General features: G+C 38.7%; 1 protein-coding gene across 11 annotated transcripts in view; it reads right to left on the minus strand.

The window, feature by feature from the left end:
- The window catches only part of GRIP1 (glutamate receptor interacting protein 1), a 323,422-nt gene that overhangs the window by 151,564 nt on the left and 155,551 nt on the right, over positions 1-16,307 (minus strand). Inside the window, exon 1 of one of the 11 annotated variants that reach the window (XM_027884705.1) lies at positions 5,126-5,224. The exons of the other annotated variants lie outside the window; for them this stretch is intronic. Within the exon in view, the coding sequence (XP_027740506.1) occupies positions 5,126-5,180 (55 nt within the window). The 5' untranslated portion in view covers positions 5,181-5,224. Of the gene's footprint in view, positions 1-5,125; positions 5,225-16,307 lie in introns of those variants that run through there. 11 annotated transcript variants of the gene reach the window in all.

Here is a 16,307-nt window from a genome sequence, read left to right on the forward strand (position 1 = left end):
CAAAAAATCCATACTGACTGCCTATTTATAGAACTTAGCAGACACTTAAGAGTTTTCAGAATATTCAGAACTAATTTTAGAAAGACAGAGACCCAACCTGTGTTCAAAAGTCCTTACAGATATTGCTACTTGTGATTTTTACTTCATTCAAAGCAAGTTGTTGCCTCAGTTCTAGTACTGTAAAGTTGTATTTTTATAAACAACTTATTGGCATAAAGAGACCACACAATTGAAATTACTATTAAAATAATATACCAGCTGGTTATTTGCTGTCACGAACTGGGATGATTCTGCGGAACACTAGCAAGTTTGTAGTAAGATACACTATACAGCCTTGGTGTCAAGTCCTTAGTATGACTTTAATTTCATGCTTTAAAAAAGATTCTGGGTTTGTTTACGTTGCATTGCTTGTGCACAGAGCAAAGCATAACCTACATCCCACTAAATTCAGAATTCATCCTTTGATGCTTTAGGCACCTAACCAATTTTTAGATAACTGATCATCTTGTAAAATGGAGTGCACCATCCTGTCTTTAAAGCTTGCTTTATCTCACTGTATTGGAAACATACTGGGAGCATAAAAATATATGTCTGCAGAAAGGTTCTGTATGCACAGTAGGTGATAAATTATCCTGAAGATATGCTATAAAGCTTTGATGGGTGAAAGGCATACCACTCAGCTCCTCATGCTATGCCCTGAGTAACTACAGTTGACATCTTTATCAGAGTGCTCCTACTCTGCTTCCATTATAATAAAATCCAGAATAACTTCACTGATCTGTGTATGTTAAAATATGCAGTCCTGTCTCTAACAAAAAGCTCCATTTCTGTAAGCAACTTTATACTCCAGACACAGCTTCTTAAAAGTCCTGTTCTTCAGGTTAATAAAGGAAAAAAACCAAACATGTCCATACATAAATTAACCACAGTCATGGCTTTGTAATGCACTGCTTGAAAGGCCATTTTTAAACTACAAAGTGGTTAATTTAGCTGTAAACTGGACCAGTTTACACATTTCAGCAACTTTTCACATACTATATATGTATATTGCTCAGTGTTGTACTCAACATAATAATTGTAAATTGTACAATTTTTACTTAGCACGTATATGCAATGTGATTACCACAGGCTCTTTGGTATGCACAGCACACTGCTCAGTACTCAAGGTCTTACAGGAATAAACGGAATGGGGGGGGGGAGGGAAGTCCCCTAGTATTTCACCACTGCAAAATACAATTAGGCTACAATACAAGCAGCCATATGAAGAGCAGATTTGTGCTTGCTATTACAACTTCAAACGTAGCTTTTCCTTCTATGCAAGTGGTTCAAGTATAAGTACCCATTCTCTCTAAGCCTAGCACTTCTCATATTGATAACTATAAAACCAGCAACTACTTCAGATTCTTGATGTAGCTTTTGACTTACATTGTTCTTTTGGGATAGAAAAGAGATAAAAATTAAAATAACATATAAAAATTAAACTCCCCTCTTCTCAGTGCAAATTTTAGTAGCTAATATGCCTTTTGTCTGTTTTTTCAGAACCATTTAACTACTTTCAACATTGCTTAAAATATATATAATACACATATATCCAAATACATATAGATAGTCACAACTAAAAAGAGACTGAGCCAGCAATATTTCAGCTCAAAGGTAAAAGCATGAGAGATTTATTCATTAAAGAAATCAGGTAACTCCAGTACAAACTCCCATCCACCATAATTATTTTAACACGTATTAAAAAAAATGTATAACTGTAGAATTTAGAAACAATACACTGCTGCAGATACAACACACTGGTGTAGAAAATAGGAATTTTTTTTTGGTCCTTAACTAGATAAACAATCTAAATTCAAATCGTGTCTCAGCACCTGTGAGAAAACAATCTCACGCAGCATTGTTCTTGCAAATTGCATCACCAAATAACATAGTACTTTTCTTCCATGGTTGGTTGTTAATGGACACAAATATGAAGCTTCGCCTAAGCTTGGTAACATGCGATTTCATTACTGAAAATGTACTGACCTCCAAAAATAAGACTCAAAAACCTGTAATATACATTAAGGGAACTAATCTCATAGTCTTTTAAATTTCCTGCATGAATAATTATTGTGCACTTCTTGTTTGCCACATATTTTGCCTTAAGAGGGGGTGGTTCATACAGCGGAAATACAGAGGAAGACTTGGTGTACCGCAGCCTCAGCAGACACAGTGGCCCTTTTACCCAGAGAGGCAACACGGCACGGAAGGAGTGCATGGGGAGGGGCAGCAGTGAAGGAGGACTAAGAGGCAGGGAGGTTAGACCAGTAGATATTTGAAGGTCCCTTCCAAACCAAACCATTCTATGATTCTACAACTATGCCTGGCTCCTATGAATGGCGTAAGTTTGAGGGTAGAGGACAAAGACTAATGTTCCCATCTGAAGATGACTCTGGAGGTGAGGACAAGAGGTAAGGGTTATCCACAGCAGGGTCTCACTCATATCTATGGGAAGGAAGAGCAGCAGTGGGTCACTGACTGGGGTTTTGGACAGCGTGCCCACAGCTGTTATTTTTGCCTTGAAACTAGCTCAGAATACTTGAAAATTCTCTGCCACAGATTTTTAAATTACAAACTAAGCACACAAAGAGACATAGCTCTCCTTTGTGCTTTGAAGGGTTAAAATGAAGCAGAGGAAGAGGGGAGTGCAATTGTTGTAAAATACAGTATTGCCTGAACTTCTCCCAGTTGGACAGAATTGCCTTTCAAGAGTGTCTAGTTGCCCAGAACGAGGCATTTCTGTTTACATCCTTATCTGAAAGAAATGAAGTTACGAGCTTACTTTGTCAAGATAGGCATGAAAAATGACATAACAGAGAGAAAAAACCCCAGGTATTTCCACTTGTTGATGTACAGTTAACTGCACATCATTTATTAAAAACACAAGCCACTAATCAAGTGCACAGCACATCTGTATCTTTTTAGGGCATGGAAAACAGTAAAGAAATTATTTTTGGGAACTGCACAAAGGTACAGGACTAGCGCAGAAGAGAAAGACCCTAGCAGAGACAGATTGGGGGCAAGTACTAAAGCAAGGAAAACTGCTTTTTGAGCAAAGGAATTCAATGAATGTGTCAAACCACACGACTAGCAAGTTACAAGGGAAGATCTTACAGCTGATGCAGCAGCAGGATATTGCCAGTTGTTCGCAAAAATCCTCTCCACACTAAGAATGTGATGGTCTGTCCCTGTCCTCAGCTAGCTTGACTGTGTTGAGCAGTGTTGACACCATAACTGGTGTCTGAGATGCAAATGCCAAGGCCACAGAACACAGAGAATTCGCTAAAAGAACAGAGGTTTTACTCAAAATGGTGAAAATTCAGGAACCTGTCAATTAGGACAGTAACTCCAGTCCAGCATGCATATGGTTTACAGGGAAATATATGAACACACCTCTAGACAGTCTTTTTTTTTTTATTGACTGTTAATACTAGAGACAAGCATAAGGCACACAAACGCAAAAGATCAGTAGTATCATGCCAGTTCCTATTGGGAGAGAGTGGGAGGAGCGAGGAGTCTCAAAGGAAGTTAAGATTATTTCAAAGGAGAAAAAAACACTAGCCTAAGTTCTGTTGGATGATGGAAGTGTGAAAGAATTAAGATGGCTATGATGTATAAGATTATTGATTATTCCCAGGGAAACTGTACTTAAGTGTAGCAACAACTCTCATAAGTGAGAGACTAAATTAGTGCCCAGATCTGTTTTATAAAGACATCAGCAGACAAAAAGATTGCTCTACTCATACCAGAATAAGAGAAAATGCTGACTTTCAACCTGATAAATGTGTAACAGAGCTACCAGAATAGAAACGTTTTGCACATACGAGAAAAACAGGCATTACCCAGCAGAGAATTGGCAGAGAAGCAAATCTACAGGGGAGAGGATGATTAATAAATATTTAAGTTCATGTATTTTGAACAACGTGGTCCCACACAGCAATCTAAAGAACAGGAAAATGCATTATATAAGTTTGATTGCAGTATTCTCTCTTTCCATTACTGACCTCATTGCATTAGCATGTTACCCTTTTATGCTTCTGCAAAATAAAACACTAACTGATTTTGAGCTATCCTGACTAATAATCAAAGATTTCTGATTTTTCAAGCTAGGCTGATAAAAATAGTTTCATTCACATACGGATGTATATCCAGCTGCACAGTAACGGCCATTAAATATTTCACAGTACCCAAGATAAAAAACAGAAGCTTCTTATTTGCAGACACACAATGTTACTACAATGTTGGAAGTTTCCACTAAAAAACTGAGCCAAAATCCCAAATCAAACCTTTCTACATAGAGAAAGAAAAAAATTATCAAACATAACAGATTTTTTTTAAAGTTATTTTTAGAAAATAAGGTGTGTTCATTCCTGAAGAGGGAAGGTGTGTTAGGCAGGTTTTCACATATCTGTTTTAATAATCACACAGAACTCAGAGTAAGATGCAAGCAGTATTTTAAAGTTCTGAGCGGTAAAACCAGAGAGTACAAAGATTTACAGTAACATAAAATGCACACTGCTGTAACACGCAAATTAACTTCACAAGTGTGCAACCCTGAACAAACACACACTACTACCTGTACTTCACCACATACATCAGCCTTTGGCATCTAAAACACAGGTAAAAATAGCTCATGAAGGACAGGAAACAACAGAAACTCATCGTGGATATAGGTTCTGGATAGCAGTGTCAGTTGTTCCCAGTAAGGCAGACCATGCACTGACCCAGGAGAGACTCCTCTGAGTGGTCAGCAGAAATACAATGCAATTACAGCCCACAATAACTTTAGCACTTCATTTAGGAAAAAAAAAATCCTCGTTTTAGCAAATAAAAAAATTTTTAAAAATTAAAAAAAAAAAAAAGGAAGAAAGAAAAGAAAAAGAAAATGGGAACCTGTCTTCCTAGTAAGAGCCCGGGACATGTAAGGATGTTAACTGAAAGAGCTCCTACACCTTCTGTATCAGGAGTTCTTTGTTGCCTGACAGTAAATTGGAAGGACAGTCATATTTAAAAGTAAAAACATCAGGCTGCGTCTCTGGAAGGATGCAAAGGAGCCCCTGAATGAGTAAGAAGGAAAGCACGTTACCTTTAGCAAGTCTCCTCAGGATCTGACAGCGGCATTTAAAAGAGACAGCTATCATTCTGGCTGCCTGCCTCCCTGGCAAAGCGCGCTCGGGGCTCTGCTCGGGTGAATGCAGCAGCAGCCTATGAATTCCTCCTTCCGCACATACCAGGCGAAAGGTAGCCCCGGCAGGGAGTGACAAGGCTTAATTCCTCTTGGCTGATGCAGAGATCAGCTCCATGTCATCCAGCAAAGCTGTGTCATTCACTACTAGCGCCGTCACCACCACCTGCATGAGGAGATGAAGGGCTTACAAAGCCGTATTTCTTTAAAAGCTAGAAAGCATCCAACTGCACACACAGACGTGGATATTAGAGGGAGACGTTCCCCAGCCTCTTGCATTCCCTGACCCTGCAGGGAGCGATGGTTGCTGTGCCAGGCAAAGGGCCCCGTGTTTCAGCAAGACGTGGTGATTTTTCTCCTCTTCCCTCTCATTTTTCCTTTCCCTTGCTGTTCCCTCTAGATGAAAAGGGCAGAAACACCAGGATTGCTACTTCTGGGAGAGATGGAGTCTATTTCAAATGGAAAATATTCTAAACAAAGCATACTAAAGATTTACTCTTACAGATCTTTAAGGAATAAGAAAAGAAAAAGCCTAATTTTTCTGGAAACTGGGACAGCTTTTTGACAGTCACAGACAAGTATATTACAGTCATTGAAGCACAGACCACAGGGGGAGGGAGAGAGCTGGAGGGAAGTGATGGATTGTTGTGTGTGGGCAGGACCGCCGAGCATTTGATCACACCAAAATAAAATGATGCTGCATAGAAAACACACAGCAAATCAGGCTTTTTCCTCTCACTAGAGAGCAGATTTTAGTGCACCTGAAAAATTTATTTGGCCAAACATTGCACCATTTATAAGATATCTTTAGCTCACCAGGAGTTTTATATCCTCTCATGCCTATTCAAACAGCAAATTAACCTGCTTGTACAATTCATTCAGAAAATTATGAAGTAGAGCACACCTCTTAAACAAGAGTCCCATCCCTCCTAGATGGATCCAGAAAACTACCACAGGACAAAACTCCACACCCATTCTAAAAAACAAAGAAGCAAATCAAAATAACCTATATAGAGTTTATCGTGTCAAATCTATGCACAAACCCCAAGTCCTGTATCAGATACTCTCCTTTAGAACAACAGATAATTATTTATTTTTCAAGATTCATCCTTGAGTAATATATTTAAAATTGTCTTCATATATTCTGTCCCATTCGGTTGCTTTGATTACAAAATTCTGCCATCTTTTATCCATCGCTATATTTACTATTATGGTCCAGCGTCATGATTCACATCTTCTACCGTCATCTACCAAAATCCCAGAGGAGGCACGGACAGCTTTCACACTCAGAGCCTTTTCTCTCTCCCTGCCCACTCCACATTGCATCAGCAGCCCAGTGTTTCCCATATTACAACTCCCTATTACAGCGATTGGTTTTCTTTTTTTTTTTGTTTTATTGGTTAGAGCAACAGCCATACTTCCAAGGGCAAGGTGAAACATTCCAGCAGCACAACTGCAATTGCCCAGATGGATCTGGTGAAAATTGATTTTATTTCATTGTAATTAAAAACAGGTAGGGGTAATCGAGTCATCTGTTCACCATCCTTGTTATTACTTCTTGTAGCTGCTATTGTACCAGCCAGCCATAAAACCCAACCAGCAGAAAAGCAGATGCACCTGAAGCCATGGACTGATGGCTCCACCTCTGTAACCACAGATCTTCAGACAAGGATGGACAGGGTGTGCAAGGAGGGGTGAAACCAGGGGAAGAAGGTAGAGGTTTAACTCAGTGTAATTCAATGGTCTGGGAAAAAAATGGACTATCACGGAGGAGGAAGTGGAGAGGAGTTGTGCATTTCTTTTCTCCATAAAGAGAAAACCAAGAGAAGGATAAGTGGTTCTCTCTCTGACAATATGCTTTTTGAGTTAAAAATTTGCCACTATTCTTTCTGGTCACCTTCTGCTCAGGTAACAAGACTACACATCAATAATACCAGTGAACACTATCCTATATCTGCTTTTCTTTATCTCTGGTGCCCTAGAATAGCTGTTCCAGAAACCATCTCAAGCCCATAGCCACAAGACACAGCCTCTGCTCACAGCTCTTCCGGGTTTGAGATGCTGAAGCTGCGCAAACTTGCTGCTCTCCTTCTGCAGACTGGCATCCAGAATCCTTACTAGAGTCATTGCATCTGGCAGATACCTGTCCTCGATGCCATAAATCTTGCTGTGCCCAGACAGACCCATTTAAACACTTCCACTTAACTCAAAGGCATGCCGAAGATAACGAAGGACCATCATTTAGCTGCCCTAATATTTGTTCTTTGATTCCTCCCTGTCAGCTGGGGGATCATCAGGCAGGCTGGTCTCCACTCCCACCTCTTTGCCAGTATCAGAGCCAGGTGAGCCTGCAGCGCTTCTCCTGCCCTTCAAAAGAAGGTGATTTTGGTGAGCAGCTCTCAACTCAGGAGTCCACTTTTCTGCAATTTTACCATCCTTGAGGAGTTCCAATGTGCAAAGAATGGCAAGAAGTTGTATCTACACCACAAGGAAGAACTGCTTGCTGTTTGCCTTCGTCTTTTGTAGCCACCTAGCTCTTTCAATGTGTTCTGTCTCCTTTTCCAAGGGGACTGAACCAGGATTAGTTGTGAAGTCAGATCACAGAGTTCAGACACAGGAGAAAAATCAAGCCTTTATGTAATGAAATGCTGAGTCCCAATGAGATTAAGTAAAAATGTGCAACACTGTAATAATTATACAGAAACTGTGACGTATATGCAACACTGGTGGCATACTTGGTCAGAAAAGGCTTTACTAACAGTGAAAAGATGTATTCTTTGATCCAAAAAGCTTATTGTATTGTTTACTACTTCTTCAGATTACTGGTGTATATGTTAAATAGCCTCTGAAGTACTGCAATAGTCACTTCCAACCAAGCTAAAAGGATTAATTTTTGTTTATGTTTTTTCAGACAATTCTTCTGTCCTTGCCAAAAGAGGTCATGTGCGAATCTGAATTCCTCAAAAAAAATTCTGGAAGACAAAGAATTCATACTTCAAGTACAGCACTGAGTGTAATGATATACTGTATGTACTGCACTTTTTTTCCTCATTTTTGCTAGGTCAAGAAAAGATGCAGTTACTGGAACAACTTCTAAAATATTCACTCATGACACACATGGTTTTATCGCTTTCTTGCCTGACGATCACCAGGATTTGCAGAACTGTTCTTATCCAAAATCCTACTTCTGAAATTCATTTAACTATATTATATTTTTAACCCATGAGGTATTTTTTTACCAAATTAAGGATTTAGTGATTGTTAAATGTCTCAACATTCCAAAAGCCAGCCATCATTTTCTGAGGTGTCAGTCATTCAAACTCTGTTCAGGAGGAAAAACTGGCTGTTCAGGAGGAAAAATGGGGAAGGAGGTAAAAACAAAAAGGGGTATGTAATATATTAGGAGATCAAAAACCTTCAGACATGGTGAAAAATAATTTATACTCTATATAAGACAAGTATAATTTACACTCGGTATAAGACTCTTTAGTAATTACATTTCTTCCTTATTAATTAATAGAGCTACACATTTTGTTACTATTTTCCCTGGGCTCATCTGTAAGAATCTTTTTTCACTGTGATCCATTTAGACAGCAGCATGAATTTATATCACTTTTATTGCTGCACTCATTCCTTTCTTCAGGAGTCTGAAAGGTTATTTATAAACTCTAGAATATATGTAACACAAATACTTTGTCAACTGAATTTGTATTCATAAGTACTCAGCAGAAGGTCATTAGATGAAAGAAGCTTATATTTCCATATGATAAGCCAAGCAGTATATTATATGTACCCTCTTTAATATCATTTTCTGGTTAATCTTATCAGATCACATTAGCTGAAATAAATGAATCCAAAAAAAGTGACTATCTATTACACTTCTTTAGAACAACAACAACAAAAAAAAAGTAATGAAATTTCTCTAAATTAAATTGAAGATTATAATCTTTATATAGTGTGACATTTAGATACAATCAGGAAATTTCTGTTAAGAAATAGTATTCAATAAAGAATACAAATTCTACAAAATATCAAATTGCCTTTGAGAGGAAAAAAATAAGTTTGCAAAAAATACATTTCTTTCCAGAAAACATGACTCTAACATATACATCCTTCTGTTTCATATTAATATATGTACCCAGAAGATATCCGAGGTCAAATTCCACTCATGCTGTATCAAACATTTCCTTTCACACACTGACTGAACAGCATCTTAAAACCAGTTACACCTCTCTCCCTTTTTCACTTTACAAGGGCTATATATACAAGCTACATATGAGCTGCTGTAACTGGTTTTGGATGTCGCATGCTCCTATTTTTCTTTACAGGCTAAGTTTGTTTGTAACCACCCTGAGGCAGATGCACCACAGACTACTCACTCAGTCATAGCAATGTACAGCACAGACCCAGACCTTTAAAGGAAGCCAACCCGTGGGGTTCAGTGGAGACAGGGATATATTCAAACTACAGTCTCACTAAGACATTAAGGTGACCAGAAAGACATGCAGATATCAAATGTTTCATGTGCCAGGAAGACACAGTGATATCTACCGGATCTACCCGCATAAAAAACCTGAAATGAAATATTATGAAGTCTGAATGCATTAAGATTTTGTACAACTCAGTATTTTGTTTCACCATTTTACAAGCTACGGCTGAGATCATCATTTTAGAAGCTATCACATTATTCAAACGGAAAAGGCAAATTTTTAAGGGAAAAGAGAATTAATTTAGCTCTAAAAATAACAAATGATTGTAAGAATATTTCTGTTTCAAAAACTAAAACATTTCCACTATAGTATTGGATACATGCTTATATCAATCAAGAACTAGCAACGAAACCAGGAATCTCAATCCTAACTAACCAAAATTTTTCACCCTAAGGAGCCGTATTCCCACGCAGCAGCAGGCTCAGTCGGCCCACCATTTTGCAATGGATACCGCTCTATTACGAAGATTCCCCTTCACTACAGGGAGAGATAATAAAAAGGCACGTGTGATAAAGACACTGTTATTCCCCAGTGCTCAGACTATGAAAACAGACAGCTTGTCAGATTTGCATAATTGGGAGGATCTTGTAAATTTATGTTTTTATTAAATCAACTACAGAAGCTATTTTCTAGCTATATTAACCACATCTGCAATGCTGTCAGGCAGACATTGCAGCAGAATGCTTTAAAGGTCATTAAGAGTCATAAAAGGGGCTCTGGTTTCAGAGGATCCTCACTGAAGAACATATGAAGAAGATGCAGTATGCTGAAAAACAAGGACATGTGTGCGCTGAAAGCAGTAAGACATGACAAGAACGTATCTGTTAAAGATGTGAGTTGATGCCAAAACACCATTGCATGGCACCCCACAAGTATTTTAGCTTCACTGCCTAGTGAGAGATTAGTAAAAACTAATTCAGGGGTTTTCTAGGTAGAAAAAACCAAAGTCTTCATTTATTGGTTCCAAGAAAAGTTAGCCTTTCTGAATTGCTGGGTATTAAACAAGTGGTGATAAAATCAGTCAATATTACCACATTCCAGGATGGATTTCTGTTGAAGTGTTTTATAACACAGCAGATTCACATTGTAATTGATTTTTTTAAAAGTCCAATTACATGATACATTTTGTAAAATTTATAAAGCATTATTAAAGGAAACAGAATACATACACCCTTTCTACATGAAAATAACTCTCTGGCACATGTTACCCTTTAGCATAACACAAGGAACAGCATTTCCTACATTACCCTTTACAGCAATGGCACACCAGAGCTTCTCAAAAAGAGCTTTATTTTATCAATCTGTTTCAAATACCGGCAAAAATTAAACCTGTCCTTTTCCATGAAACTGTGCTGATATACAAAGGTTGAGAGATGTTTTTTGCAACGGTTGAGGGCGGATAGGGAAGGGGATTCCAGGCAAGAGGCTATTCCCTTTTACCTCTAGTCCTGGAGGGGAGCGTGCTCCTCCCCTACCCTCGCCCCCCTCCCCCCCCACGAGGTCTCCATGGCCCCAGTAGAGGTCACAGGACAGCAGCAGCAAGGAGAGAGGCAGAGAGAGTTTATTGTTCTGGGTAGTGACTTAAATAGCTCTTGGGGGGATTACAAAGTGACCATCGGGAGTTCAGGAAGTCTTACAAACAACCAATGATAATAAGGGGTTAACAACCAATAGGTAAGCTCTCAGTTATCTCTCAGACATTCCAAAGGTAGAGGTAAGACTGAGGAACCTTGGGAAGAAGAAGGGCGAGTTTACAAAAAGCTACAAAGCCATTTTGGAAGCATGTTCACTTAAACAACATTAAAAACTTCTGCATTCTTTTATATATTGCAACAGTTTCTTACTAGAGAAAAATCCTCAAAAACCTTTGAGATATGTAACACAACTCTGACTTTTGATTCCTAACTTCATTTCAGCTGCTGGCAAACAGGCTGTTCACCATTTTCCCTGGCTTTCGTAGCTCCAAAACTTTGTTTAAAAATAATTAGGGACTTAATAGACTTAGGAAATATGAAGATGCCAAATGTATTACAAAACTTAGAAACTTCTAGTAGCACAAGTATGTTGAAATTTCTCAAAGGTAATATCAAGCATAGGTGCAACTAATTGAGATTTAATTCAGAAAGAATTAAATTTAATTCAGAAAGATTAATTATCATCATCATCTCCAAATGGTTTGAGTTGGAACAAACCTTAAAGATAATCTAGTTTCAATCTCCCTGCCATCCACTAGACCAGGTTGCTCAAAGCCCAATTGAACATGGCCTTGAACACTTCCAGGGATGTGGCATCCACAGTTTCTCTGGTCATCCTGTTCCAGTGTCTCACCCCCCCCACAGTAAAGAACTTCCTCCTAACGTCTAACCTAAATCTCTCCTCTTTAGCTTAAAACCGTCCCTTGTCCTATCACTACCTGCTCATGTAAAAATTTGCTGTCTCTCTTTTTTATAAGCTCCTTTTAAGTATGGAAGGCTGCTCTATCGTCTCCCCAAAGCCTTCTCTCCCCTAGGCTGAACAACCCCAGTCCTCTCAGTCTGTCTCCAATGTTCATGGCCCATGAACAATAATAATGGCCCTCCCCTGGACTTGCTTCAACAAGGCCATATTCTCCTTACACTGGGGGACCCAGAGCTGGATGCACTACACCAGCTGGAGTCTCACAAGAGCAGAGTAGAAGGGGTAGAATCACCTCCCTCAACCTGTTGACCACGCTACTTTTGGTGTAGCCCAGGAGGTTGTTGGCTTTCTGAGCTGCATGAACACATTGCTGGGTCATGCTGAGCTTCTCGTCAACCAACACCCTCAGGTCCTTCTCCTCAGGACTGCTCTCGATCCATTCACTGCCCAGCCTGTACTTGTGCTTGAAATTTCCCCAAACCATGTGCACCTTGCACCAAGTCTCTTCACAAAATCAATAGCTTATGAACCATTTCAGGTATCACTACGTTTCTAGTAAGTACACCTGCCTGTACCCTTTCCTTGGTTTGGATGGCATTGGCAGAAGAGAGTGCTTACTTTCTAGAGTGTTACTAATAATTTGTCCTTGCATCTTCTGAACTGGCAATTAGTAAAGAACTTGAAATCTTTTAAAATATAATAAAACAAATCAAACCCAGACAGACCCCAGTCTGTATGCCCTCTCAGCAGAAGCAGCAGTTAAAGTACTAGGTACCATGAACAGCACTGTGCTTTCCAGGATGCTTGTAGATCTCATGGAGAGAAACAACAAATAATGACCCTGTTCAATGAACACAATCAGCCCAGCATGGGCTCCTGCCAGCAACATGCATATAATTACAGGCTTTGGGATTTAACCTAATCTCAAAACTAAAGGATGACTCTGTCTTACAAGTAGCTTCCCACATGCTGCACTACATGGTTAAAGACTCCTGTAATTACAATTTCTGTAAAGCTTTGTACTTTGTAGAGGTTTTTTTCAATTAATTAAAATTTTGACCTTCCAATTGCTGCATCAGTCTCTAACGAAACAAAGCTAAGCATTCCCTCAGAATTACCATACTGGAAGTGGGGATTCTCTCTTCCACTTACCAGAAAACAATTGGTTTTACTTTCATTTAAAAACAAAAAAAAAGATTATGATTCTACTGAAAACACTTGAACAAAAGTGGAATAATTATACCTCTCTCTAGCTATATTGCTTTGTTTCCATATTTTTATCCACCTATCTAGCAGCCATGAAATTGGCATATCACACTAGAAAATAAAATGTGTATTTGGAGTGATGAGTCTAGAATATAAAATAAAGTCATTTAATCTACTACAAAAGATTTTTTAGGAATTAGCTCAGTAAGTTTTACGTGCAAGATATAGTCAAAAAGGATGGCAATGGAAGATTATAGCTCAAGAGATGCAGCTCAAAAAAGGGCTCCCTAACCCTAACCATCTTCTTCATATGTTCTTCAGTGAGGATCCTCTGAAGCCAGAGCCCCTTTTATGACTCTTAATGACCTTTAAAGCATTCAGCTACAATGTCTGCATGAAACTGCCTGACAGCATTGCAAAGTAGCTTCAACCTGCAACAGCTCCAACCATCAACAAGATGAAGAGAAATGCTGATTCACTGATACAGTTTCTACTTCTACCTGTGTGCAAGCTGCAGGAAGACATGGCAGCAGCTGCTTTTACAGAACAAAATGGACTTCTATACTGAAATTGGGTACACACTGGATGTTTGTCTGCTGGTATTGACCACTGCACCCTTCCCAGGCCACACACACCATTCCATCCCAGAAGCACAACGGGTACTCGCACTACTAGGGAGTGTACCCCAGAATATAATGACACTAAATATGACTCAGCAGATCACTCCAGGGAAGCAAGGCAACAGGTTTCATGCTATCATTGCTTGTATAAATGGGGTAAGACTAAGTACAAATATCAAAAAGATCACTACCTGTCTTGTGTAGGGAAAGCTATACTAGAACCCAATATTCATCTCCAGTATCTATGATGGGTTTTGCTTGGTTTAGATTTGTTTATTTTTAGAAGGTTGCAAAACTGGAAAGAGGGCAGAGAAGAGCAACAAGAGAGATTTGAGCAAAAAAAAATGCCTCATGTAGTGCAAGACTCAGCAAGCATAGTACCATACTGGAAGCGTTAGGATGTTGTCCTGATTACACAGTGCCTAAAAGCTGTCACAGGAAGGACAAAATAAGCACTCAAGAACTTCTGTGTCACATGATGGAAAAGCAGTAAAATTCAAAATAATCACCATTTGCTGACTGGAAGATCTACTGACAGATAAAACTACCAAAATGGTCCTCTGAAGAGCCACTGCCTTCCTGCCTTTCCAGAACATGCATTTTTGCAAAACATAAGTTACTGGACTTGCTGTAACAATAACAATAACAATAACACCTGTGTCTGCTTACATGAGGAGTAACCAAACATATACAAGCAAGAGATAAGATTGTGATGGCCTCCTACTGTCTCCATCTATCTTATGGACTGGAAGAGTCTTCAGACTATTTTCATCCGTAAAATACTAATCAGGCATGCACAACAGAGAAATCTATATAAATAAAATGTTATTAAAAGATAGAACTAGCTATACATAGCTAAACTTAACATTTTATCCAATACATAATTAACGTTAATATAAAAATCCGTTTATAATTAGAATCCTTAATGTGTTAAAAAAACTGCCCCATTATGCTCCACAATTGCTCCACTTTCTCAAAATGCTGACACTTCAAGAGCAGGGAAACCCTTTTGTGCCCCATCCTCAGATCCTCACATCCTTTCCCTTTTGCTGTGAAAGAAGGGGTAGAATCCACAGCAACAAGCAGCAAGCACATATGTGCAAAGTGGCACAAAGAATGTTATTTACATGGAGAAAAAAGAATATTTATAACATGTATAACTCAAAGGAAATTATCACCATGCTTTGCTCTCAGGAAACAGTTACCAAAGGAAAGGTTCCTAAGCAAGGGGTTGAAGTATTCATAAGTCTCAAGAGTGAAAGGTTGATAGCCTCAAGCTTGTTTTAGTGTTATTCCTCCATGGATCATTAGTGCTATAGTGGTGTCCCACTCCTATTCATCACACTTTTAACAGCTCCTTCTAAAATAGTCTTCAAAAAAGTTCATAGCTTGGCCAGATAACATTAACACTTAAAAGTCTGTATACAATATTTATCAGTTTTGTATAACACCACCCCTCTTTTTTAAAAAACATAGAAATCCTACAATCTCCTAAGGTAAACGTGATATCATATACAATAATGATCAATAACAAACTGGGAGCAGCAAGATACAGGAGCAAAACAGTGCATTCAAGAACTCCCCAACAGAAAACTAAAATACACCAATCAGTAAAACAAATGTTATTCCTGAAAAATTAAAGGGTAACTGAAGAAAAAAACAAAGCACTAGTCTTCCTGTATTATTGTGGATGTATGACTTCTAAACTATCAACTGGTAATAATAAATCCCCATTTTAATAGTTTTCCTATACTCCAACATTCTTATACAAAAACTCACACATTTCTTTTGCAATCTCAGGTATGAATTACACCTTAACAACAGACATCAAACTTCAAGTTCCCTATTACATTTCCACTAGCCAACTAGCAATTTTGCCTCAAACACGCATACCTTTTTTGAAACCACAAACAACCCCATCTTGAGTTCCTGATGAGTTCAAAGGTCTCAGGCTGGCTTTAGGGTCTTGAGAAGAGTTACAGGTTGGGCTGGTCTGAATGTCCATGCTAGCCACCTGGACTCAGTGGGGAGACAGACAGGCTGCAGCAGACCTCTGACATCTCCATGCTGCTGTGAAAGCTGCTACCTTGCTTCTTCATGTCACACAGTCAAAAATCTTTTTTTTTTTTTTTTGAAGATGTTTCACGATTCAATATATATCAACGAAAAATTTTTAATAACTCATTTTTTCACTTTCTGTTCTGCAACTATTGTGACCCTCCAAATCTTCCCTTAAAGTTTGTCTTCTCTTGCCATGGATATCTGGGTTCTTCTAAGAATTATCCACTGGACACAAATATGCTATACACAAAAACTTTTTACTTTCTCCTAAGTCAGGTCTGAAACCCATCTGCCACTTATTACTGAACC

Source organism: Empidonax traillii, unplaced genomic scaffold, assembly GCF_003031625.1.
Source record: "Empidonax traillii isolate 1590-97213 ecotype Southwest subspecies unplaced genomic scaffold, ASM303162v1 scaffold153:size895095, whole genome shotgun sequence".
Lineage (NCBI taxonomy): Eukaryota > Metazoa > Chordata > Aves > Passeriformes > Tyrannidae > Empidonax > Empidonax traillii.